This window comes from Callorhinchus milii, unplaced genomic scaffold (assembly GCF_018977255.1).
Source record: "Callorhinchus milii isolate IMCB2004 unplaced genomic scaffold, IMCB_Cmil_1.0 Scaffold2, whole genome shotgun sequence".
NCBI lineage: Eukaryota > Metazoa > Chordata > Chondrichthyes > Chimaeriformes > Callorhinchidae > Callorhinchus > Callorhinchus milii.
Window position 1 is genome coordinate 19,108,646 of NW_024704743.1, and position 26,564 is coordinate 19,135,209.

At 40.8% G+C, this 26,564-nt stretch overlaps 1 protein-coding gene across 5 annotated transcripts; it reads right to left on the reverse strand.

Annotated features, from left to right (window-relative positions):
* Window positions 1-3,146: 3,146 nt before the first annotated feature.
* On the reverse strand, window positions 3,147-26,325 carry nsun6 (NOP2/Sun RNA methyltransferase 6). 5 transcript variants are annotated; one of them, XM_007889747.2, is made up of 12 exons: window positions 26,242-26,325; window positions 24,021-24,140; window positions 21,957-22,112; window positions 20,537-20,625; window positions 19,464-19,573; window positions 16,908-17,061; window positions 15,133-15,214; window positions 13,844-13,963; window positions 11,997-12,141; window positions 10,178-10,326; window positions 6,171-6,296; window positions 3,147-5,607 (listed from the first exon to the last, which is right to left on the reverse strand). In XM_007889747.2, exons 2-12 carry the CDS (start codon window positions 24,096-24,098, stop codon window positions 5,389-5,391), a joined length of 1,428 nt encoding a protein of 475 aa, XP_007887938.2. In that variant the 5' UTR covers window positions 24,099-24,140; window positions 26,242-26,325; the 3' UTR covers window positions 3,147-5,388. The 5 variants fall into 5 exon arrangements, with proteins under 5 accessions (XP_007887938.2, XP_042188263.1, XP_042188262.1 ...); XM_042332329.1 differs by having other exon boundaries at window positions 16,908-17,025; window positions 26,015-26,325; XM_042332328.1 differs by having other exon boundaries at window positions 26,015-26,325.
* Between the last annotated feature and the right edge of the window lie 239 nt (window positions 26,326-26,564).

Consider the following 26,564-nt stretch of genomic DNA (forward strand, 5'->3'; position numbering starts at 1 on the left):
GTCCAGATCTCAGAGATTTAGGGCAAAGTCTGTTTTGAGTTTCTGACCCTCATTACATTTGCTGACCTTGTCGCGAGAGTGCGTCCATTTTATCATCAGTCGTGAAATCTAGAGACCATGGCAGTGTGAGGTTAAAATGAGATTTTCCCATTACAACCGCACATTGGCAAGATCCATAGATTTACCGACTGATGATAGAATCGGGCATGCTCACCCATAGGCACTAAATTCAACAACTCCACTATTATACTTTTCCTTCCCAGTCCCACCCAACTCAAAAGTTACAAACGTCCATAATATATAGGGCTTTAATTAAGACTTCATCATTACTGTGTAATTTTTACAATATCCTATGGAAATATTAGAAAAAGTTCATGGTGAACTTCTGTTGATAGCAACTCAAGTATAGTATCCAGCTAAATGCATGTTTAATTCAGAGTATGAATAGAATAAAAGACTTGCCCGCTACACCCAATATATTGACCCTAATCCCACTTAATATACTTCAAGTGGTGCTCAAATCATTTCAACAACAACAAAATTACATTTGTATAGTGTCAAATATATATATTTAATAATAAATAATAATAATAATCCTTGTATTTGATATTGCGTTTTTCAGTCGGGAGGACTTTCCAAAGCGCTTCACAGAACACACTGTAAAGTGAATTGACTGTATATTTGTGGGCGAACGCGGCAGCCAATTGCGCACAGCAATGTCCCACAAACAGTTGTAGATTGAAAATGACCAATTTATTATTGTTTTGGAGGGATTATTATTAGGCGTGCGGAGTAAGGAAACTTGCCCAAGGTTTCGCCCTGCCTGGAATTGAACTCAGGTCTCTCGCTTGCAAAGCGAGTGCTCTAACCACTGAGCTACAGGACTCCATTTGTATACCCAAGGCAGTTCAAGTTAAGAAATGAAGTAACACAACCAAAATATAATAGTTTACTGTAACCTTTGTGACTCATGTCATCTGGTTAACACAACTGGATCAGCATTGATATCACTCATGTACAGACACCAACCACCTTGTGGTAAATTGTTATGTTCATTAAAGTAACCTTTATTAAACATAGGGGTGAGCATGCCAGGTTCTCTCATCATTCAGTAAATCTATGGACCTTGACAATGTGAGGCTGCAATGGGAAAATCCCATCTTAACCTCACAACACTATAGTCTCTGATTTACCGACCGATAAAATGGACATACTCTCGTGCCAAGGTCAGCAAATGTAATGAGGGTCAGAAAATCAAGTACCTTTGCACCAAATCTCTGAGATCTGGACTTTGGAACTGAATGTTTATTTAAAATATCCACTGCATTGTAGTTTCTGCAAATCCGCTAGATTTACCACTGATGCAAACTGTAAAACAATACCTTATAAGGAATGCACACAAGATTTATCACGTGCCGGTAATATGAGCAACAGCACCTTACAAGGTAATGTTGTAGCATAGACCAAACGTATAGCTACCCAGTGTCATAAAGCATCTTACACGTGTCATGATGCATCATGAACTATAAAAGGTGAAAAATTACCAAAAATATTTACATTTGCAGTTCGCCCACAAAAGATTGGTGAAAGAAAAACGAGTCATGAAGATAAGATATCGTGGCAAGCGTAATCAATCTCGCAAGCGACACACGAAAGTGAGGAGAATGAGAAAGACCAAGTTGAAACGAAGAGGGCAACGTAAGACTCGGTATACATACAAGCAGAAGCCTTTAAAGAGAATGAAGCCTAAAGCACAAAATGAAGTGCAGAACGCCTTAAAAGCAAAGCAAAAAAGTCTCAATGAAAGTTTGAGGCATCGAATATCCCTGAGGAAGCATGTTTGAGTGCAAACTTACAAAATAAAAAATTAAATACAAGTATCTGAGACTTTGAAAGAAATGTATTCCATTGCGCTTTACTGTAATTGTAGGTGAGATAAGTACAGTACTTAAAAAGACTATTCCATTGTTTCCTTATCTTCACTCACCTCAATGGTGGGTGTTAAAGATTGGGAATGGAAGTAGGAATGGACAAGAGTGTTAATACTATCAAGCATATCAACACGGATTAAATATTTGTCCATTACGCAATCTACAAAGGTGACTAAAAAGTCGTGAAATGTCTAATATGGCTTAAAAGAATTGTTTTTTACATAATTAGGATAACTGAAAAATAAGACTTTTTGGTCACCTTGTATTTGTACCAAAAGGAGGAGAAAGCTTTTCTTCACTCAAAACACCCTCAAAGTTAGATAAAAGCTTGCTCCACCATTTCCCCGATTGATGATTTGGACTTATTGCATTTTATACCTGCGGATAATCACGGTCTGTACCCAGTGCTTGTTGTGTCACAGGTTCTGCACACTACTGCCAACGGATTTCATTCGTCCTGAAAAAACTGCACTATGAAATCATTTTTACAAGCATCGAAATGACATACCAATTGAGTGATCCCTCCGCGACAGTGGGGCCCCGGGTGGTCTGATGCAGTTCCTCCAACTTGCACTCTCTGCTGGTGGTGAATGTGCTCTTGTGAAAGCCAGGCTCAGGTGGCGTCAAGGCAGGCCATTCGTCCTCTCTCTCTCTTTCGTTGCATAGCCTTGACGCCTTTTCTCCCGTGAGGTTGAAAAGTCTCCAACGGCGTGGCCGCCTGCACACCTAAGTTAGGCCACCGCTCTCACAGGTCTATAACGTTAAGAATGGGGCCACATTTGGAAACTTTTACCACATTGTCTTGCCGAATGGCACCCCACTGTCTCAACTGATCACATGCTTTGTGAGCGTCCAGAGGAAAACATACTGAGTGCTCGTGACAGGCAGGTGCAGCTGTACTCTGGAGACTTCTGATACAAAGTGAGGCATCTTGTCCCCCCGGCTCAACCCGGAAGTGCATTGTTTTGCCTTTATGAATTATGACTCTTGACTTAATGTAATGCTTTGAGGTGTTGCCAAGTGAATGCTTGTGGCCAATAAATAGCTCGATTAAACTCTTTTGAGTCGTCTGTATTCACTCGTTAATACAAACGGGATCCTGGATTTGTCCTCCTAACTTGAAACCGTCCTCAACTCTAGTCACCGGGAGATTCGGTTGCAATACCAGCACAGTGACAATCGTTCAATGCAGTTATAAAAAAGACAAAGTCAGTATTTAGCACCAATCTTCATTTACTTCTCAATGCACACCATAATGCACTTGTTTCCATTAGGCTGAAAAAAGCTTGTTCTATACAATGCTTGATACTGGAGGTTGGTTAGAAAGAGGGAACAGAAGCAGGATTATATATCAGCAAATTCCCCTGAGTGCATGATCTCAAGTTTTAAAATAAGATATTGCATCTGAAAATACAAATTGCATCAAATTAAGAATTCATGAACCAATTCAATTTCAGTCACTTCAGTTTGCTCCTCAAAGAAAGCAAATGTGTTCTATTGGAAACATGGCTTCTTTAGTTATCTAGTGAAATCGTAAATGTAGAGCCCTAATTTCTTTTTACCCCATATCCATTCTTACTTATTAATAAATAGCTGTACCCATTGCAGCTTTGCTTGTAACTAAGGCATCCAATAGATTGACACAGACAGACACACACTTTAGTCTTTATCTATACTCAGGTGAGAGGACTCCTGTGGAAGGACTCCTGTTATATATTTTCTCTTGCAGTCTCTCTGTCTCTCTCTCAGCATCTCTCCCAGTCTTCCGCCCTCTCTTTCTACCTCTCTCAATTTCTCTCCCATTCTCTCTCTTGCAGTCTCTCTATCTCGCAGGCTCTCTCTGTATGTCTCTTACTATCACTGTCTCTCTGTCTGTCCCACATGGGAGGAGTCCAGCTCCCATGACTACCAGAAAAAAGTACCATACATTTGTTACAGAATATAGATGTATCGATCTGAATAGTGTGCTTTCCTCTGTCACTACGTAGATGCAGAATAGAATGCATACCTCATATTTTGGGGATTAATTATAGCATTTTTTTAATACAGTTCATCAAAAATATGCCCAAGACACTGCCAGATGCAAAACCTTTCCAATGAGTTATAAATCATGACACTACATCAACTGGTTATTGTGTGATTGTCGGATTCACTGACACACAGACAGACATTTTGTCTTTATTAGTATAGTAGATGCTGCGTTAGAAACCAAGCCTGCCTTAATGTACAGTATTCAGTTTACAGTAGACTATCCATAATAATACTTTGGAATATGATTTTGTGCTTGCCACTATTGTTCTCAGCACAGACTCTCTTTACTAACATCTTTTTGATTGTTAAAGTTGTCATCAATCATATAAATACATGTCCAATGTATGGGATGTTTCAAGGTATTCTATTCAGAACATTTTTTAATATAAAAATAACGTCTGCAAAAATCATTTGATCAACAGTTCCCTTTTGAAACTGTTTAAACAGAATAGTATTAAGATGCTCTATAGAGAAATCTTGCTGTTTAAATGGATAAAAAATAGTACTATTGCAAAGATTATGGCAAAGAGTAAGAGAATAGGATTATAGTAGATAGCTCCAGTGGGAAATCTAACACTAGATGAGCTGAAGTTTCCTTCTGTGCTGTAAACATTTTACAATTTTATGACCATAAAATTTATCCCAAACAATCTCAGAAAATAGAAGACAGCACCTGTTTAATTTAGAAACGTTCAGCTTTTAGAAACCCCGTTTTGCCTTGTAAAATACCGACTTTTCTGACTTCAGTATGCTTTTAACCTAATTTTACCGTATTTTAAGTACTCTTCAACTTTAAATCTCAAACATATTATTTGTTTTATTCAGCTTAAAAATCATAATTATTATTGCTATAAACTATGAATCAAACAACGCTCTTGCAATGGCTGAATCCTGTGCTGCTAAACACAGCACATTATTATACTTCGCCAATGTTTTAATCAAAATGCACTTTGATAGAATAATGAATAATTCACCCAAAAGTTACATAAAAAATATTTTGGCACAACTAACCAATACCGTTGAAAAACTGATAAAAAAAATGTATTTGTTGCATGTCTTTTTCATTGATAACTGTCACTATAATTAAAAATTATAGAAAAATGGAAAGTGATGGATCTCCAATATTATTTACATTTAATGTAATTGCACAGATTTGTTTCCATGGCCAAACACATTAGAAACATATCAGATTGAAGCAGCAACCTAAACCAAATGTTATAATCCGGGCTCTAAATGAAATGCAAAAACCTCTGGTGACCTACTTCAACATGTGGTTCACGATCCCATCGAACAGCTGGCAAAACACACTATTGCCATAGCAATATTGTCGTCAGCTTGCTGTCATAGCAACATCACAGCACAGCAGTGCTTTACAGTAGAGTGTCAAGTGTTAACTAGATTGCAGTGAATACATAAAACGAATGTGCTATACACCATCCACCTTCAGAAATTTAGCAATAAAGAAACCTATGGTGTCTTCATTTGCAGAGTTGATTAAATGCACTTGCTGACTGAGATCCAGCTCTGAAGAATATACATCAAAGTCTCTTGAAATGACGCTGGCTGGATCAAACCGCTGCAGCAATTTCAGTTGATCACGTGACAGGCCAGCACCCATCATGCCTTCGCCACCAAGGTGAGGCTCCTTTGGGGAAAAGAAATATTAAGTGCAGTTTTAACCCTTTACAATCCCACCAGAAAATACATTAATGAACATAAGAGCTTTTTGTGAAAAGCAACGGAACCCACAGAAAGGAAAACATCACTAGACAGCTATCATAGCTTTACAAAATACAGATGCAAGACCAATGTGGTGGCAGTCTAAAGAATAAGAGGAATGGCCTTCAGGAGAAGTACAAGCACATTTTAAAAGAAAAAGAAAAAGTGGGCTGGGTGGGAGGAGGAGATAATGAAGAAACAGCACAAGGGTCAATGATAAGGTTGTATTTCTGACCTAGGTGAATGAATTAGAATTCAAGTATTAATATAATTCTATGAATTTAGTGAATAATATACTCAGCTAGTACAAAATAATTACATAATTTGAAATTTACATTTAATTTATCAGCGAGTGTTCTTCTTTAACAATAGAAAAAAGCGCTCAACACACAGTTTTGGGGTAAAACAGTCCAAACAAGTTGCTTACAAAAACTGTAGTCATTAACTAGATATGACATTTCATCTATAGTGTGCAGAAGAGGTACCCACCTGTTGTTGCAGCTGTAAACATGGAAAAGAAGCCAATGCCCAAGCAACTTGTTCTTCATTTTCTGCCAGTGTTATTGTGCATGTGCTGTACACCAAAATGCCTCCGGGTTTAAGTAAATGAACTGCCTAAGAAAACAATTCCAGCCTTTAGAAATAAGATACAAGTATAAAATATATAACTTATAAAACTAGTTTCCTGAGTAGGCAAACACTGATATCTTCTTAGTTGAATATTTTCTTTAACAATTTGGTTTTCATAGCTTTCAGTTCCCCTAGGACATAAATTGGGTGGGATGAAGGGGTAGACATTGCACGACCAATGGAGGAAACAGGCTTGAAGGATTAAATGGCTTTTTCTCATTCCATGCTTCCTGTCTTACATTCTTAAATTAAAAAAACTTTTTAAGTGGAGGAGGCAAATCAGCTGTGTGAAGGCACACCATACAAGTGCTATGATATTCCTTTAGCCAGAAACAAAGGGACAAAAAGACTAGGTCTTTAAACAACTCAAAGACACTGTTTTCCACAGTCCATCACCTCATCCGTGCACCTCCTCAAGCTCCCTCTATCTTCACATCAAATGCCAAGTGCGACGAGGTCCTAAACTTTTTCGCCTCAAAGATTGAAAACATTTGCTTGGCTGCATCGTCCTCTCCTCCACCCCCGCTGACCCTTCCAGCCCACCCAGACATCTACACCGCCTTCTCACTCGGCTACAGCTCCTGCCACTCCCTCCTCCTTACATTCCTTTGCTCCCATTTTCCCGTCCTCCCTCTCAACCAAAATCACCCGATTGAAGTTTACCACCTGCTGCCTCGACCCCCTCCCCACCCAGCTGCTGGTCCCTCAACTCCCCCTCCTCTCCCCCTGCTGGCCAACCAGTCTCTCTCCTCAGGCTCTGTTCCATTCCCCCTGAAAACTGCTCTTATCACACCCCTCCTCAAAAACCCACCCTTGATCCCTCGAATCTCTCATATTAGCGTCCCATTTGCAACCTACGCTTCCTTACCAAAGTCCTGGAACGCATTGTTGCAGGTCAACTTCAGTCACACCTCTCCCTCCACAAGCCCCTGCAGTCCGGTTTTCGCCCTAACGACAACACTTGTCAAAGTCACAAACAACGTCCTCTCTATCTGTGACCAGGGCCCCTTCTGCCTCCTCGTTCTCCTGGATCTCTCTGCCATGTTCAACAGTCGACCACGCCATCCTCCTCCACCGACTGTTGTCCCTCATCCAAATTAGTGGGACCGCACTCGCATGGTTCGAGTCCTGCTTAACCAACCGCCTCCACTTCATCTTGGCAAATGGTTTCTCCTCCTGCCCCCACCCAGCCACCTACTGGGGTACCAGGGCTCCATCCTTGGCCCTCTTCTTTTCCTCATCTATATGCTCCCTCTTGGAGATGTTACCCGCAGACATGGGGGTAAACTTCCACATCTATGCGGATGACACACAAATCTATTTTGCCTCCTCCAGTATCGAGTCCAGGTCCGCTGCTATCAGCTTGTCTGGCAGACATCAGGACTTGGATGAGTGCAAACTTCCTGCAGCCGAATGTGGACAAGACAAAAGCCATACTCCTTGGCTCCCATCAACATCTTCACTATTGCTGATTTGAACTCCTCAGCCTCCCTGGGCTCTCCCTCAGACTCACCGAACCAGTGTGCAAGCTAAGCGTCCGGTTCAACCCCCAGTTTTCCTTCCTCCCCCACATCAGTCCCTGACCAGGACTACCTTCCTCCACCTCCGCCACAATGCCCGCCTCCGACCGTACATTACCCCAAATGCAGCTGAAACCCTCGGGCATGCGCTTGTCACCTCCCGCCTGGATTACTCAAACGTACTCCTCACCAGTCTCCCCAGCTCCATTATTCAAAAAATCCAGCTCATTCAGAACTCTGCCACCCACATACTGACCCGGACCAAACTCCATACTCACATCTCACCAGTTCTGGCCAGAATCCACTGGCTCCCCAACACCAAACGGATTGACTTCAAGATCCTCACACTTGCGTTCAAATCCATTCACGCCCTGGCACCTCACTGCCTCTCTGACCTCCTCACTCCCCAATCCACCACCCGGCATCTCCCCTTGACTGGCACCGGCCTCCTGTTTGTCCCTAGCACCCTCTACCCCACCAGCGTTTTCAGCCACTACGCCCCAAAACTGGACCACTCTCCCTCAATCCCTCCACCTTGCTCCCTCTCTCCCCTTTTTCAAATACCACCTGAAAATCTTCCTCTTCGACTGTACTTACTGTCAGCCCCTCCTCTCCGTGCCCCACCGCCCCCACCCGGGTTCAGAGACAGGTACCGCCACGGTTAAGAACTCTGAGACGCTATCTTGCATGGAGGACGCGCTATAAGTGCAACTTGTTGTTGTTGTTGGTTTCATGTATTGCTGCTGATAATGGTAATATTATCCATTAGAATGGAAAATTATTCGGGGAGAGGGAAATTATGTACTCGACTCCTACAAAGAAACATTCCAAACGATCTTTGCCTATCTGAAATAATACACTTTGATTAGTCCAGGTCTACAAACAGAATTTAAACATCAGTAATCCTCAATATCAATCAGGCTTTAGTCAAAACTTGTAGATAGTCTTTGATTTAAGTTCAAACAGCAGCATCCAATTAGAAAACTGGGATAAGAAGAATGCTGGTTCTGTCGCAGTTGACTAACAGCAGCATTTTTGGCTCTTCGTGACAGCTGCTTCCACAGATACAGGTAGCGATGATATGAAACAATGTATCTGCCTTTCTGGATACTGAACCACCAATTTGCTCATAAATAATGTAAAATGCTGTATTGCTTTAATTGCAATAACATAAAACATTATTCTCTTGTTGCCACCCAATAAACTTTTTAAACACTTCAGAACCTTAACTTTAGCTAAGATTTCTTCATTGAAAGTAATTCCTATATCATGTTTTAAAAATATTTTTCCTCCAGTTTTCTAAATGCACTGAATCGTACTGTGGTCGTTCAATATCTGCCAAATTGTCACAATGACAATTCCAAGTGAGTTCCAAACACCTTATCTAAACATGCTAATAACGGAGTTCCTTGGTATATTTATTTGCTCTCTCTCCCCCCAACATATGTTAATATTGGTTCACTCGCTCCTCAACATGGTGGGTATTAAAGATCCCATAACATTCTTCAAAAGAGAAAGTGGTTTTTCCCGGTATTCTAGCCAACAATCTCCCAAATAAAATTGGTCATTCATTCCATGGCTGTTTGTGAGACATTACTGTGTGCAACTCGATGTTACTCACCCACAAAATGCAATCAATCCAATTAACAATATATCTTGTGAAACCCTTTGTGACAGCTTCACAATGTAATAAGGCACTATATCAAACACCAGGATTATTGTAAAATTATTACATCTCACATTCAATGTCACATCAGCACTTCCTCCCACCACATAACACTTTACCTTCTGACTGTACAGTAATGATAAAACAATTTTAGCTCACGTATCTATTCTAAAGAAAGTTTTCTTCACCCGTTCCTTCCTCTTACTTTAAATGTGGTTAGTTGTGCAAGTAATAATTTCTGTGCATCAGCCTAGACAGCAAATTTTAACAGTTCATGAGGCTGTAGCTCTTTTCAGCTCAGTTAGATCTTGTCCTCACTTGGTAATCACTCAACAATACTTTCCAAAGGAAGCTAATGGATAGAAATTAGGAATCAATGAATTTGACTAACTGCCCTGCAGCCCGGAGTCTAGTTGTAGAGCCTTATTGCCTTAGGTTAGTTAATTCACCACAAACCAAGAATCACACCACAGGTTTGACTGGTGTGTTTGGCTCAGAACCACACAAACATACTTCCACTCAAATAACTACAAATTGATATTATTACAATGATTAAGAGAATAGTTATGATTGAAAGTAGCAGTATTTCATATTATTGGAATTTTAGGATGATAAATTCAAAAATGGAGTCTTACTTTATTATGTTTCTGTCAGTAATTACATCCTGGGCTAAAACTTACTGTTCTAAAAAGCTTGCGTTGTAAAGGTTGATAACAAGTGATTTCCTTTAAGCTGCAAGCGCAGGCCATATTTGGCCTCTGACCCAACCCACTGCAAGGTGCATCTAGAAGTACACGGTCAAAAGATTCTGGTGGGTATGGAGGACCTTCTGAAAGATATAAAACAAAAGATAATTTTGTCTTTACTTTATCCTCACAATCATCTTAGTTACTGTAAAGCATTTAGACACAAGAATTGTGATTTAAACGATTTCCTACTGGTTTTCACTATAACTACTCTTTCCTGCGATAAGATACTATTACTTTAATTACTACACGCTGGTATGAGAATATTTCATTAAAACGTAATTATCCTATTTCAAGAGTTTACCCATCTACACAATCATCTATCAAGTGTTTGTAGTCAATTGCCCCCTTCCTTGCCTCCTTCAAGACCCATCTCAAGATCCTCCTCTTCGACTAGGCTTTCAATCATCCTGCTTCCCCACATTGCCCTCCACTCTCCCCAATCCCGAACCCCAGCTCGGGTCCGAAACACTGACTGTCCAGCACCTCGGGAAGGCCTATCAGCGTGAAAGGCGCTATACAAATGTAATTTTGTTGTCGTTTGTGTTTTAGAAATATTGGCTTTTTCAACAATAGAATAGTTCCATCGTTTTCCATTCATGTCATGTGTCGGGCAACATGCTGAATCTGTGTACTCGTTGCATTTTTCTGCAGTCACATAAATAAACTAACCTTTGGCAGACTAATGATAGACATATTCTGAATATTACGATTTTTTTCATTTTCTCTTTTTGCCTAATATCAGCTTCCGTCAAACGGGGTGACCTGATTTTCTGAAACAGGTCGGGTGATTCAGTTCACTGATATAATGTTAAGGGCATTGATAATGGGAAGGGTGATGAACATTCAACAACCATACTTTGCAATCTCATTAAAATAAAGGCATTGTCACATTTAAAACAAAAGCTGTCATGTATTCAGCCTTCCTTTTGAGAATATCCAACTTGTGTTCTGCCAATGCCATAGATCACAGCTGATTGAAGTGAAAATTTGGCAAATAACTTTTGGGTACATTTTTCTTAATACTATCATAACTATTTGAAGTGCCTTGGGATGTCCTCCCGACGTGAAAGGCACTAGACAAATCCAATTTTGTTGTTGTTGTTATAACTGTCTATGACTTTTGCCCTTACTGTTTTTAATTAAGTCCATTCCCTCGCATAAGGACAATTCCTTCCGTGGTGGCATGTTTACAACACTTGTCAACAGTCACTGAATCAAACCAAACAATGTACACACAAACCATGAATACAGCACTTACCGAGAATTGGCCGCAGGAGCTTAGGTTAGTCCCCGGCCCCAGGCGAAGTCGATTTTCCGCTCGAGCCGCTTCCGCGATCCCAACACTCCCTGCGCCGTGCATGCACAGTCGGAGCCCATTCCACCCACAGTGGCAGCATTGAGCAAACAGCGCAAGAAGCCCGAGGATTAGCACACAGATTAGTAGTGGTGGAGGGTATCTATACCGCGTTTAAAGCGGAGGAGGGCTTGGTAGCAGCTGCAATCAATGACCACTGTCCTGAACAGTCAAGTGCCCGGTTTATTGAAGCAGATGACCTATCTTTTAACACTGTTAATGAAAGAGATTGTGAAAATGTGTCCACAATTGTGAAGCTGCTGGATTACCAAAATGACCGGATTACCAAATTGACCAGGTTTCTACTGTATATTGTATAATATGTGGAGGGTGCCCCTTTTTTAAAATCATGGTTTTTAGTACTGTATTTCAAAACTTGCACTTAATATTTTTTACCTTGTCCATCTCGATTTCCTTCAGTATCAAGAGCCTTGGTACCATCATAGCAAAACGCTTTGATACATTGCAGCTGTAAGTTCTTAGCATTCTGTTTAATCTTCTCCAATTTGTTTGCAATTTTGTCCATTGCCAAAACTTCACCCTGTTGGCAAAGTCATTTTAAACACATTTTCAAATAAAATGATAAATTGTCAAACTGCTTCACTGGTTATTGTTGAAAAAAATTCAACAATCGACAAATTCAATTCTGGTTTGCTACCAATGTTAAGAATAGCAACTTTACAAATATTTTGTATGCTTAAAGATGGATATTTTCATTGGTTGTTCACCCCAAAAGAGAAATGTACAAAGAAAGTCAAAAGTTTGAAAACTTTGAAAGAATTGTAAAACACATAATGGAACTCTACAAATTGCAACAAGCTCTTCCAGAGACCCTAACTAGTACCTTCCAAGAAGTGAAAATTTGGCGAATACCTCTTGGGTACATTTTTCTTAATACTGTCTTAACTATTTGAAATTTGTTCTCATCTTTATTCCTGCTCTAAACATAGTGCTGTAGTGCACACAAAAGTACCATAGAGGGAACCAAAGTTACACTTGCAATCAAAGCAATAGTGCATACAAAAAAATTTCACTAAGTTGTTATATTTGTTTAAAAAGACAACAGCAATTATGGGGTGGGGGAGTCAAGGAGAAAGAGTCTTTGTGTGGTAGGCTATCCCCATCAACAATATAATATTCAAATTATAGCCTATCTGCTTCTCCTCCAACCCGAGTGGGTTTTTTTTAATTCAGATATATTGCCATATTGTGTTATTCAGCTACATTCCTTTATGTCTTTAGCTAGGTTCAGTACGACCCAATAACATATTTATGACACTAAATTAATTTTCAAAGTATTCCTGTTTGGTTCTCGCTATTGCACTTGCATTTTCATTGCTTCAATGATTGCATTAAAAAAACTAAACTTTTCATAAACAGCTTAAAAAATTTAAAAGACCTCTTAAACCAGGTCGTTTGTTTTGGAGTAGCTTGTGTACCTTTACAGAAATATTATATTAAGGTACGTTTCATTTGGAAAAGTTGGCCACCTATTAAAGGTAGAAGTGTGAGATACCATATTTTCCCTAAACGATAATCTCTGTCCAAACAAGCAAGTGATATTTTCTTTCAACAAAAGAAACATCTGATGGCAGATAAAGATTTTAGCATTTTACATTAAATATTAACATTTTATTATCAGGATGAGACGTTAAACCAAGGTCTGTCTGCCTGTTCGTGTGGACGTTAAAGATCCCATGACACTATCCAAAAAGAGAAAGGAGTTCATCCCGGTCGTCTGACCAATAATCCCCAGGTAAAACTGATCATTCACTTCCCAGCTGTCTGAGGGACATTGCTGTATGCAAATTGACTACTGTTTTTGCCTACAAATATACAGTTACTAGATTTCACAGGACAACCTGTGTAGTCTTTTGAGAAGTTCTGACGATGTGATAAGATGCTATTTGAAATGCAAGCATTATTTTAAAATTATCTAGTAACAGTGAAAGCTGACATCTTGTTGGAAGCAACTGACAAAAGATCTACTTTTCTTATGACTAGCTTATAAAGTCAAGCTGGTAATATCTTATGGTTTAGACTTCCTGTTATATTCAAAACATGTTAAAGTTAAATGAATGAGCATTTTTTGTATATCATGGTTTGAGACAAATCAGCAAAAAGAAGATTTTCACAGACCGTAAACCATGTTGCCCACAGTAATAAAATATTTGAAGCATCAAATGCTTAAAATTGAAGTGGGAGACACCAAAAAAAGACAAATAACTTAGTTTTATTCCTACCTTGTCATGCATTAAAGCTGCAATGTGAGTAGTCTTTCCACCCGGAGCTGCACAGATATCCAATATCCTTTCCCCAGGTTTAGGATTTAACACATGACTCACTACCACAGATGGCAGGTTCTCACCATGAAGAAAAATAAAATATCAGTTTTAAATTTGTTATACATATTTTTGGATTATACATATTCAAAGTTACGCAACTACTTCAACACCTCTTTAACGCAATACACTATGTAATAATAATAATAAACCTTGCATTTGATATAGCGCTTTTCAAGTCTTCTAGACGTCTCAACGCACTTCACAGAATATACTGTAAAGTGAATTGGCTGTATATTTGTGAGAAAAACGCAGCAGCCAATTGCGCACAGCAGTGTCCCACAAACAGATGTGGATTGAAGTGACTAATTTTATTATTGTTTATTTTCTTGACATGTCTGAATGTCAAACGTAATAATACAAAATAACCTTGTTCAAGGTCCATCTCAAGACTGCACTTTCAGTCATCTTTCTCCTTGGCTCCCACCACCAGCTCAGATTCCCAGCTAGCAGTGTCGAGCATTTTGGGACCTGAAGTGTGCTATACAAATGCAAATTGTATTGTATTGTTCTGGCTTCCAGTATCGACTATCTGACTACCTATGCAAAAACTTGACTAGCTTCCATGTTGTCAGGTTGCCATTCATGTCTGTCGCCAGGGATCCCTCTGCCTCCTCATCTCCTGGACCTCTTGGCTGCGTTCGACAGTCGACCTCCTCCACTACCTCATGTCAAGAATTCATCAAATGTTAATGGCATTTGTACAGGTCTTCCAGTCAGACATAGATTTTTGAAAAACAAGCATGACCAGAGCATTATGAGCATTATGAGCATTATTACTCCAGGTATCAATCTTGTGACTGTTCACAATGTTTATTCTTAGCTAACAACAACAACTTGCATTTATATAGCTCGGAAATGAAATGCTCGGAGACGCTACTCCGCATGAAGGGTGCTATATAAATGCAAATTGTTGTTGTTAGCTAAGCTTATTAATAAACATTGTGAACAGTCACAAGATTGATATCTGGAGTAATACGCTGGTCATAATGCTCTGGTCATGCTTGTTTTTCAAAAATCTATGTCTGACTGGAAGACCTGTACAAATGCCATTAACATTTGATGAATACTTGACATCTGTGGAAGGTTGAGGACAAGTCTTTACCTCAACCAAGGTTAACCAAGATAAACAATGATTGAATAAAAGGACGCTGTATCTGTTGCTTGAAAGATTAGAAATCCAGACTTACCTGTAAAAACACAAAACCAGGCAGGAGATTATCAAAGGATGGACTCATGTAGACAGCTTCTGTCATTCTAATTCCAATACCTCTGAGAATAAATAAAAAAAAAGAAAAATATACTCTATATCTTTAATATCATAAAAATAATTTTTAAAAAATCCTATATTAAGACGGCCTATAAGAAATTTCGACAATTCGCCTCAATCTTAAATTTTAAGATAAAATGGTCTTATAGACTAAGACTAGGCAGATCGCCAGGCCTTTTAATTTCTAGAATTGCAAACTTCCCTACCCTCCACCCCTCTTGATTCCAACTCCCAGCTCGCGCTTCGCCCACAAAATATAGTCCATTCACTTTACAATATATTCTGTGAAGCGTTTTGAGATGTCTCAGCAGCATGATAAGGCGCTATGTCAAATGTAAGGATTATTATTATGTTATAATTATATATTATTATTATACATTATATAACTGTCCGGTGCCTTGGGACATCCTTCCGACATGAAAAGAGCTATATATGCAAATTGTTACTGTATGTTAGGACCATTTAATTGAATAAATGTAACCAATCTAAACTATTACCAAACTACAAAGTCAATTGTATTTCTATCTGTACATAAGAGATACAGCACTGCTTTTTCGGTGAGCAGTCGGCCAGCTTTCTGCAGTGACATTACCAGTCATGTGATCAATGTCACAACCTGGCATAAACCGGAGCATATTCTCAGCGCACTCTGTTAAAGCTGATATTTTCTGGATTCCAATTGTCACATTATAATGGGGTTCTCCTGGATATTCTACTCCATGCTTGTACATTAACCAACAGGCAAATTATATGAGATTACCATGGGACATTTAATAACAATAATCCTTCCATTTGATATAGCGCTTTATCACACTGTGTACTTTGTGGTGAAACGTGGCAGCCAGTTTGCATACAGCAATGTCCCACCAACAGCTATGGAATGAGTGACCAATTTTATTTGGGGGATTGTTGGCCAGGACACCAGGAGAAATTCCCTTCTCTTTTTGTATAGTGTTAGGATCTTTAATATTTATCTGAACAGGCAGACGTTCAACATCTCAGGCAAAACAGTTTAACGCCTCCGAGGGATGCCATCTCTGACAATTCAAATGCATCCCAACACTGCATTGGACTGTCAGCTTAGACTACGTTCACGTCCTGACGTAGGGCTTGATCCCACATTCTTCTGATTTGGAGATGAAATTAATACCACTGAGTCAAAGACTTGTAATTTTACATCAATGGAATCCTTTGCACATATTGTATTGTACATATTATTCTGCAAATTTCCTTCCTTGTGCTATCAAGTCTTGCAAGAGGCTTATTAATTGTATACATATGTCCTTTAGTGCTATGCTTCCAGTTCAAAAGAGATATTCTGCTTCATCTACAATCCAGCTTTTCAAATATTTTTTCTCCAGAGCAAACAAGTGGTAGAGCAAAGCTCCCTCTACACCCAACAATCGTCACATTTATATTCAAGGGGATTGCAAAACCAGTTCAAATAGACATCAATCTTCAGTGCTCAGAAGGGACCTCCACTGGAGCTAACTACTCTAATGCCAATTCTTTGATGCTTTTCCACATCATTTAATATTTCTCTTCTTCATTTTTCCGGTTCCCTTTTAAACATTACTATGGTTAACCCATAATACCCAAACATTGTTCCATGATTTTAATCCTGTGCATAACGGGGGGAGTTCATTTGGAATAGATACAAAACCACAACTGCCCACTTCCTTGCAGACTATTTACCTTAAAGTGACACCAGAACAGAATACTTGATCGCGGCTTAGTTCGGCAATTCCATTCCCCACAAACACTTTAGGTCCCGTAAATTCTTTCGCTCCTCTTTTGCATTTCCCATCAATGTCTGAATAAACAGAAACCACAGCACCAACTTTCATAACTGAAACAAAAATAAAAAGTTAATATTGTAATATCAACAACAACAAGAATCCATTTATAGAGCGCCTTTCACATCGGGAGGACGTCCCAAGGCACTGGTCTGTGGACAAATAAATATCACATTAAGAAAGACATTTTATGATTTTTGAGTGAACTATCACATCATGTTTAAGTTAAATATGGTATCACCCGATGACATTAGGTCATCTCCAGGCTTTAATTTACATTCTGAAATGTTTCTTATACAACCATCGTAGAGTCCTGTATCTCAGTGGTTAGAGCACTCGCCTTGCAAGCAAGACATCCGGGTTCAATTCCAGGCAGGGTGAAACCTTGGGCAAGTTTCCTTACTCCACACGCCTAATAATAATTCCACCAAAACAAAAAAATAATAAATTGGTCATTTTCAATCCACGCCTGTTTGTGGGACACTGCTGTGCGCAATTGGCTGCCACGTTTCACCCACAAATATAGTCAATTTACTTTACAGTCTTCACTTTACTGCGCTTGTGAAAGTCACAAACGACATCCTCTCTATCTGTGACCAGGGCTCCCTCTGCCTCCTTGTCCTCGTGGACCTTTCCGTCCCGTTCGACAGTCGATCACGCCATCCTCCTCCACCGCCTTTCCTCCGTCATCCACTTCAGTGGGACCGCACTCGCCTGGTTCGAGTCCAACCTCATGAACTGTCAGCAGGACATCTGCATAAACGGCTTCTCCTCCCGCTCTCACCCGTTTACCTGTGGGGTACCCCAAGGATCCATCCTTGGTCCCCTCCTCTTTCTGATCTACATGCTCCCTCTTGGGGATGTCATCCGCAGACATGAGGTACATTTCCACATGTATGTGGATGACACCCAACTCTATTTTTCCACCTCTCGTTGCGACCCCCAGTCCTCTGATGTTCTGTCAGACCTCAGGGTCTAGATGAGCGCAAATTTCCTTCAGCTGAACGCTGACAAGATGGAAGTCATACTCTCTGGCTCTTGTCAATGTCTAAAATCTCACGATTCTCACCTCCTCCACCTACCCGACCTCCCACTAAAACTCTCCAAACCCGTACGCAACCTAGGCATTAAGTTCGACCCCCAATTATCGTCCCTCACCAGCACCGCTATCTTCCATCTCCGAAAGCCGCTGAAACCCTGATCCATGCCTGTCACCTCGCAGCTGGACTATTCTAACGCCCTCCTCGCTGGTCTCCCCTCCACTACCATCCATAAAATCCAGATTATTCAAAACTCTGACGCCCACATTCTCACCCGCACAAAACTCCACTCCCCGATTACTCGTCCTTGCCAGACTGCACTGGCTGCCTGTCCCAGAGAGGATGGACTTCAAGATCCTCAGCCTTGTCTTCAAATCCCTCCACTCCTCTGCACCCCCCTACCTCTCTGACCTCCTCTGTCCTCAAAACAGTGCCCGTTGCATTCGTCCTCCGGGTCTGGCCTCCTCGTCCTCCGTGCCTTCAGCCACTATGCCCCGAGGCTCAGGAACTCCCTTCCTCACTCCCTTCGCCTCGCCCCCTCTCTTCCTATGTTCAGGTCATTGCTGAAGACCTTTCTTTTCGACCGCGCCTTTGGTCACCATCCTCCCCCTTCTCCTGGCTCAGCCCCGGGATCCGTTACTGTGAAGCGCTGAGACGCCGTCCGGCGTGGAGGGCGCTATACAAATCCAACTTGTTGTTGTTGTTATGCTGTGAAGCGCTTTGAGACGTCGAGAAGACGTGAAAAGCACTATATCAAATGCAAGGATTATTATTATAACCATTGACATAAATGAACAATCTGCAACCTTCTATTATGTAACTGGCTAGGTGGTTAGATGTGCAAATAGATCCAATGGTGACTTCTCAAATATTGTGGTGGAATAATAACTTATATCCATCAGAGTCTGACTGAAATAAGAAATTTGCCATAGCAGGAAGAGAAATCCAACAGTATACCCCCATTATGTCCAATTGCCATAAACCATTTCACTTAAAAGGGAACTGGATTTATTTGCAGAAAAACTATAACTATATAAGGGATCAAGGAAATAACAGGAAATTGGGAATAGTGTATATAGCTCCAGTGGAGTAGCTTCAAATATACTGCTTGCATTTATACTTCAGTGAAATAAATCCATTTCCTCCCAAATCATCTTTACTGGCTGTCAAAAAACAGATCACTTTGCAAACATGTGCCATAACCCTGAGGTAATAACAACAACAAAATTACATTTGTAAATACTGCATCTTTAGCATTGGTTTGACACTAAATTGTGTGTTGAATCAATAATGTTCAGGCCAAGTAATTGGATATTGGAATGATCACTTGGATTTAACCATAAATTTAAGCTTTTATTTTCAACAAAGGAGGGTTTAAGAAAAAGGTGGAAGTTAACTAGCAAATTGCTACTTACATTTTGGTGCTGACAGAATGCCAGGAGCAAAAACATGGGCTCCGCGAAGCACAGCATTTCCACACTGAGCTCCCACAATCACTTCAGAGGAGTGCCTATGTAGATTTATTCTGAAAATAGTGATAACACACATTTGCAAATAAAGTTGCCGAGGTTGCCTGAGGATTTCATTCATGGCCTTCAATTCTTACTCGTTGCAAAATAACTTTCTATTTTACCCACAAAATACTGTATAAGAATAATAATCATTGCATTTTATGTAATGTCTTATCATGTTGTGGAAATGTCTCAAAGGGCATCTCAGGACATACTGTAAACAACAACAAATTACATTTGTATAGTGCCTTTCCCGTCAGGAGACACTGGACAATCACTGATTTGGACCTGAGCAGGGGGTTGGCATCAGAGGGTTGGAGGACAGGGAGGATTGGGCCAATGCTCAGTCAAAGAGAAGGATTTTGAGACGTTCTTTGAAGGAGGCAAGGGAGGGAGCAAGATCAAGGTTCCAAAGCCTTGAAGTTCATGTATTTTGAACTCTATCCTCTGGGGCATCATCGTCCAACAGTTAGCCAGACCTGGCCTGGTGGGTGGTGGTGGGGGGAGGGATGGAGGGAGGGGGGGGGAAAGAGAGTGGGGGAGGGGGTGCGGAGAGGGAGGGGGTGAGAGGGAGGAGGGTGGAGAGGGAGGGGGGGACGTCAATGAGTCTCTACAAGGAGATGGCAAGGAGGTGGAGCTGGGAGGTAAGGAGGAGGGTAGGGATAAGGTCAAGGAAGCAGGTGGTGGTTTAAATTTGGTTTATGATGATGGTCAGAGGGGGAGACAGGTTCGAAAGTGTGGTGGGAGGGATGGGAAGGTCAGTGTGAGGTGGAGATGGGGATGGGGTAGCAGTTGGAAGGCCAGAGGTGGTTATTTTCATTTAATATGTTATATTTTTCCCACATATCAAGCAAGAAATAATTGGGATTTTTGTACTTCAATACCAAATCGCCCTCCATCAAAACTATCTGATTTTTAATTTTCAAATGCTAAATAGTTAACAATTTTCCATGCAAAATATCACCACACCAACATACCTGGGCCCAATAACAGGAATTAGTAAAACATCTGGAAGTTTTGGATGCTCTAATACTGGAATGCTGTTCGTGGTCCATTCCTTAAATTGCTGTGTAAATAAACACGATTAATATGTAAAACTTTTTTTAAAAATAATAAATAATACACTTGCACCTGATAACATAACATCTTATGTTGAAATGTTTCAAGTGAAAAATTAACCAGGAGATGCAAGTTGTAGGCTAACAATGTTTTCAACATTACTCACTTTTAGCTGGAAGTTGCAAATTCCAAATTAAATGGAAATATTATACTTTAGAGCAATGATTGTACGTTAAATACTATAATATAATGGTAACTGTTCGAAAAGACAATGTTCTTCTGAAAGGCATGCATTTAAGTCAGTTTTAAGTCAGCTGCCATTTCATGTAGGTAATAAGTATGTAAATTATGAGCTACAGATGATAATCATATTGGGGTTGGAAAGTGGTAGCAAGACTTCCATCTTGGCAGCAGAAAAAGCACCTGCGCGAATAACCCACGTCTTTGCCAGTGAAACCCCTGTGTACACACTGACTTGTGAAACCTTAACGCTGACCAAGATAACCTTGAGGACTTGGCAGTTACGGTGATGTACCAAATGTTCTCTACAATAGACAGTTCATGTCACAAAGAGCCTTGTTTAGCAGTTGGTTATCTGGGCCAATAGAAAAGTGAGGCTGCACTTTTCCCATGGAATCCGCTACAAACACCCTCCTCTGCTCCAAACCCGTGTGCCTGGCGCTCTGTCTGTGCCCGTACGTGTGTCTGTCGCTCTATCTGTGCTCGTGTCTGTAGCCCTGTCTGTCCGTGTGTCTGTCGCTCTGCTGTGCGTACGTGTGTGCCTGGCGCTCTGTCTGTGCCCATGTGTGTCTGTCGCTCTGCCTGTGCGCGTGCCTGGCGTTCTGTCTGTGTCCGTGCGTGTGTCTGTTGCTCTGTCTGTGTCGCTCTGTCTGTACCTGGTGCCGTCTGTGCATGTGCGTGTGTCTGTCGCTTTGTCTGTGCGCATATGTGTGTCTGGCGCGGTCTGTGCCCGTGAGTGTGACTGTCGCTCTGTCTATGCGTATGCCTGTCGCTCTGTCTGTGCGCCTGCGCGTGCCTGGCGCTCTGTCTGTGGCCGTGCGTGTGTCTGGCGCTCTGTCTGTGCGCGTGTGTGTGCACGTGCGTGTGCCTGGCGCTGTCTGTGCACGTGCATTGGCAGTAGAATGTACATCAATAGCACCAACCTTCTCCCGCAATTTCCCGCACAATGAACAAATCTCCCTGCAATTTTTGGCAAATATTTCTGTACATTTCTATTGGCCCAGGTCATCAGCAACTATTCGTTTCTTGAGCAATTTTTTTTCAACTGTATTATGAAATAAAATCCTTGAGTATGAACCAACTTGAAAGGAGACAAACCTTTTGGATCTCTTCAATCAACAGCTTTTTAACATGGCCAATTGTGGCCAGGCAGGTATTGACTCTGACACTTGTGAAAGCCGGAGGATGTGACAAACGACTTAACAGGGCTTCAAACTTAATCTCAGTCTCCTCAGATCCCAAAGTTGCCAGAAGCTAAATAAAAATGAACATCTACAAATTAATAAAATAGTGATTCAAAGCAGGATCCTCTAACAATTGCAATAAGGTTTGATACGATGTCTACTTGGATTTATATACCTTCTTAATTTTTAAATTAGTCCACCATATCTTCAGTAAATTCAAACAATAATCTAAAGAAAAACACCAACTTCCTGTGGAGTAGACACAATTCTTGAACCCCACAGCAAAACTGTATTTTTAAACTGTTACTTTAGGTTTTTTTTCAACAAATACAGTAGTGTCAAAGGGTTCTCTAAATAACCTCTTGAAATAAATAATAATCCTTACATTTGATATCGAGCCTTGTCACATCTTCGAGGCTTCTCAAAGCGCTTCACAGAATATACTATAAAGTGAATGGGCTGTATATTTTGTGTGTGAAACGCTACAGCCAAGTGACCACATTTTTTTAAAAAAGGATTTGCCGATTGACTAAAAAGCGTGTTCCTATTTCCTGCTAGGTAAACAGACTTGTGGAGTAAGGAAACTTTCCCCATGTTTTACCCTACATGGAAACTGAACCCAGATTCTCTTGCTTGCGAGGTGAGTGCTCTAACCACAGAGCTACAGGATGCCACAATTGGCAAACCCTCACCTTTGGGTCACAACGTTGTGAGGGTAAGGCCACGTCGGGACTCTGAGGTAACACTCTCGGCTGATACAGTAGTGCAGTACAGACGAAGTGTTCCATTGTTGGGTTGATCATTCAGCTGGGGGGAGGGGAAGAGAGGTAAATGGGATCTTCTTTGAACTGTAACTGAGTTGGCTCCAAGGTGATGTGCTTGGCAACGGAATGTCAGAATTGAGTTAACTAACTGCAGCAGTCTCAACAATCCAGTTCCTAAGTCGTGTAGGTTTGCTGTACTCCAGGGCAATGCTGATGACAGACCAGCCAGCCAGACTCATAGGCAGGACTTGGGAGGGATAGACCAGTCACTTGGAGCGGGGATGTTTCCCATTTGGAGAGAGAAAACATTCCATTCCAGTCACAGGGAAATCTCCACGTATGGCTGGCATATATATGTGAAACTCTGGTTTGAGTTTTCTTAAACAAGATTCCACATGTGTCAGCCATCAGGTGAACCAAAAAAATTACATTGTTGGAATGTCATTCTCCAGATGAGATGTTAAGTAGAGGTCCCATCTGCTGTTTATGTGCATGTTAAAGATTGCAATTCGAAAAGAGAAAGCAGTCTTTCCCCGGCTGACAATCCTCCAGATAAAATTGGACATTCATTTTACAGCTGTTTATGGGGCATTGCTATAAGGACAGGTAACTGGGGTTGAGGTAGATCACCCATGATCTTATAGAATGGCGGAACAGGCTCGAGGGGCTGAATGGCCTATTCCTGTTTCTATGAACTTCAAGCTATGGAACAATTCATCAGATAGATGAAAAACAATAGGGCATCCTAATATACAATAGGACATCCTAACTATACAATATAGAGTCGGACGATATACGTCATGTGATTGCCAGGATGGTGGCAGGCGACTGGATAGACCTTGGTCTTCCTTTGACTAGCAAATTCTTATGTTCTTATCCAAACTCAGTGAGTGGCCAACATACAAAAAAATATTAATAATGTCAAAGGATGAAAAATTTAATTTATAATATGCTTAACAATATTTTGCAACCAATTCTAATTTATTCCTTAGGTTTCTGAAGAGTTTGCGCGATGTTCAAATAGGCCAAAGGGCCTTCTTCACCATTCTGTACCTCTCTTGTAATAAGTACTGTATGATTTTGTAATATTCATTTTGCGTAATTTGTGTTATTAATTTAAAAACTGCAAGTTAACTTGTAGATTAACAGGGCACAAATTTTTAAAGTTTTCTAACAATTTCCAAAAAGCACTAATAATTGCAATAAGACCTTACCTCTCGATTTGTAAACACATTTCGGAGATATTCTTCAACCTCAGACTTCAGAGAAATTTTGGGAAATACAGGAACCATTTCTACTTATTCATTCACCTCACAACAGCCAAAGGTTCATCACTGAAATAAAATGACGATAAATTAATATAATTAACGTATATAGTATTAAACACTATGCAGAAATGAGCTTCATTACTGACTTATTATTTCATAAATTCAATGTGCTACAAATCTTGATCAGCGGCAACAATGAAAACTACTTGCAGTGATTTATTTTTCATGAAATTCTGCCCCCCATTTACATAGAACTATGAAAGCATATATCTGAAAAAACTACGTCACAATTGAATTCTTGATCAAATAACTAATTTCTTCTAAAATTTTCTGACATAATTTGCTGTAGGCTGTCTGTAGGATGTATATTCCCTACGCTACCATGAACTGTCCATCTTCCTTCTTCTGAGTCTGAAGTTGTGTATTTTGTTTCACAGTCCAGTGTTCCAGATTGTTTTCATGATTACACAAATTTTCAGTTATGTTTAGTCATGCCCTTTAAGATCTAAATAGCTTAAGAGGTTCTTCCCTGAGCTTTCTATTTCGTGTCAACCTTTCCAACTTACATAGCATTGCTGTATGCCCTCCAATATCAAGATGTCCTTACTGTAATAAAGCAACTAGTATTCAGGATTATTCAGGACTCCATGTGGAGGTAGACCAACACCTATACCACTTCATTAATAACTGCCTGTGACATATTCTCTGACTTTAGCTATCTTTAAGTTGTCTTGCTTCTTTTAAGTGCTGTGAATTCAGTGATTCAATCTCAGCTGGAGTATTGCACCAATTTATGCAACACATACAAACAGTAATTTTCAAGAGATTACCCTGCAACTTTACTTTTTTTGTTATCGAGGTGTGCAGCTTGAAATATGTATTCAGGTTCAGAATTTGCAAGTCTGTCTGTATACTATTTCAGTGCAGGAATCCCAGTCAAACACAATTTCAAAAATGAATTACACATGAAAGCAATTTAACTCTAGCAGTGTTGAAAACAGATGCTCCAACCAAGAGAATATAACACTTTTAAAATATAATTAAAATATGAGGGTTTTTGTTAAAATCAAGTTTACTTCAACTCAGTACTGTATCAGAAAACAGTCAGTTTGAAGGGTTTGAAGTATTTCAACTCGAATCTTCTAAAGCTCACATACATTTGGAACAAATTTAACAACCTTCTCTGCAAGTCAATTTACTCTTTGAGGGACAACCCGCTTGTGCATTTTTCAACTTGCACATTGCAATACTACTTTATGAATGATTAGGGTTGATAAATCGTAAGAATATTTGGTTATCTTAATCTTTTAGATTTTTCAGACTTGGGGTAAAGACACAACACAGCTTTAAGGAAAACAAAAAAAATTCAACAAACTAAATATGCCATAAATCTTTCATTCGATAAAGCACATCGAAACGTCTCAAAGGACTTCATATTAGTTTTGCTGCAAAAGTGTAGTGACTGTGTACTTGTAGGCGAACAAAACACGGCAACCAATTTGCACCAGCAAAATCCCACAAACAGCCAGGGAATGAGTGCCCGATTTTACTCATTCCAACGGGGGGGTATCGTTGGCCGGGATACCGGGAGAAACTCAGACTGAACCCTCTCAAAGTCCCGACTCGGGGCTGGAACCCCAAAACCTCGTGGCTCCGGGACGCAACCCTGCGTGAAGGGGGCTATAATATAATATAAATGCAAGTTGTTGCTGTTGACTCAAGAGTACCATTTGACACATTATTACACGGACTGCCCCTCCTCTTCGGCCGTGCTTTCCATCTCCCCGCCCTCCCTCCCCCCCTCCCCGCCCCTCAGCTCAGGTCCGAAACACAAGTCTGTCCGGCACCTTGGGACGCCCTCCCGATGTGAAAGGCGCTTTGCGCAAATGTACTGTTGTTGTTGTGGTTGCAGCAGCTCTGGAGGGTTGATGAACACTTACGACATCGTTTGCACCAGCAACAAAAAAAAAACACCTCAATCGAGCGTCAAGCGGCTTAAACACACAGCGCGGGGATCCCGATTCCACATGTGCTCCACGCTGACACCGAGAACGTTTTTTTTCCCCCTCATGAAAAGAAACTGCTGCCCCAACCCTGTCAGCAAGCAAACCAAATTGGCCGCGGAGGGAGGGAAGGAGGGAGGGGAGGGAGTCACTCAAACCGTCACCTCCCCGTTCAAATCTACCGACTCTCAACCGCCACCATCGCTCGCTCGCGCTCACTTCGCCTCTAACCGGGAGACCCGCGCATGCGCCGTGCCGAGCCACTCGCGAGCGAGGCCCGCGCGCATGCGCCGCCACGCTCGGCGGCTCCGGCACACATGCCTTCAACGGACATCAAAAGCCGTAAGCCCCGCCTCCTCTCGGACTCTCCGGCTCCCTGAATGGTTCGCTCGACTGTCAATCAAACGACGCTGCTTCGAGCGCCGTCCAATCAGAAACACGCAGAGAGGAAGCCCCGCCCCATGAATTGGCAAGTTGCAGCTCATCA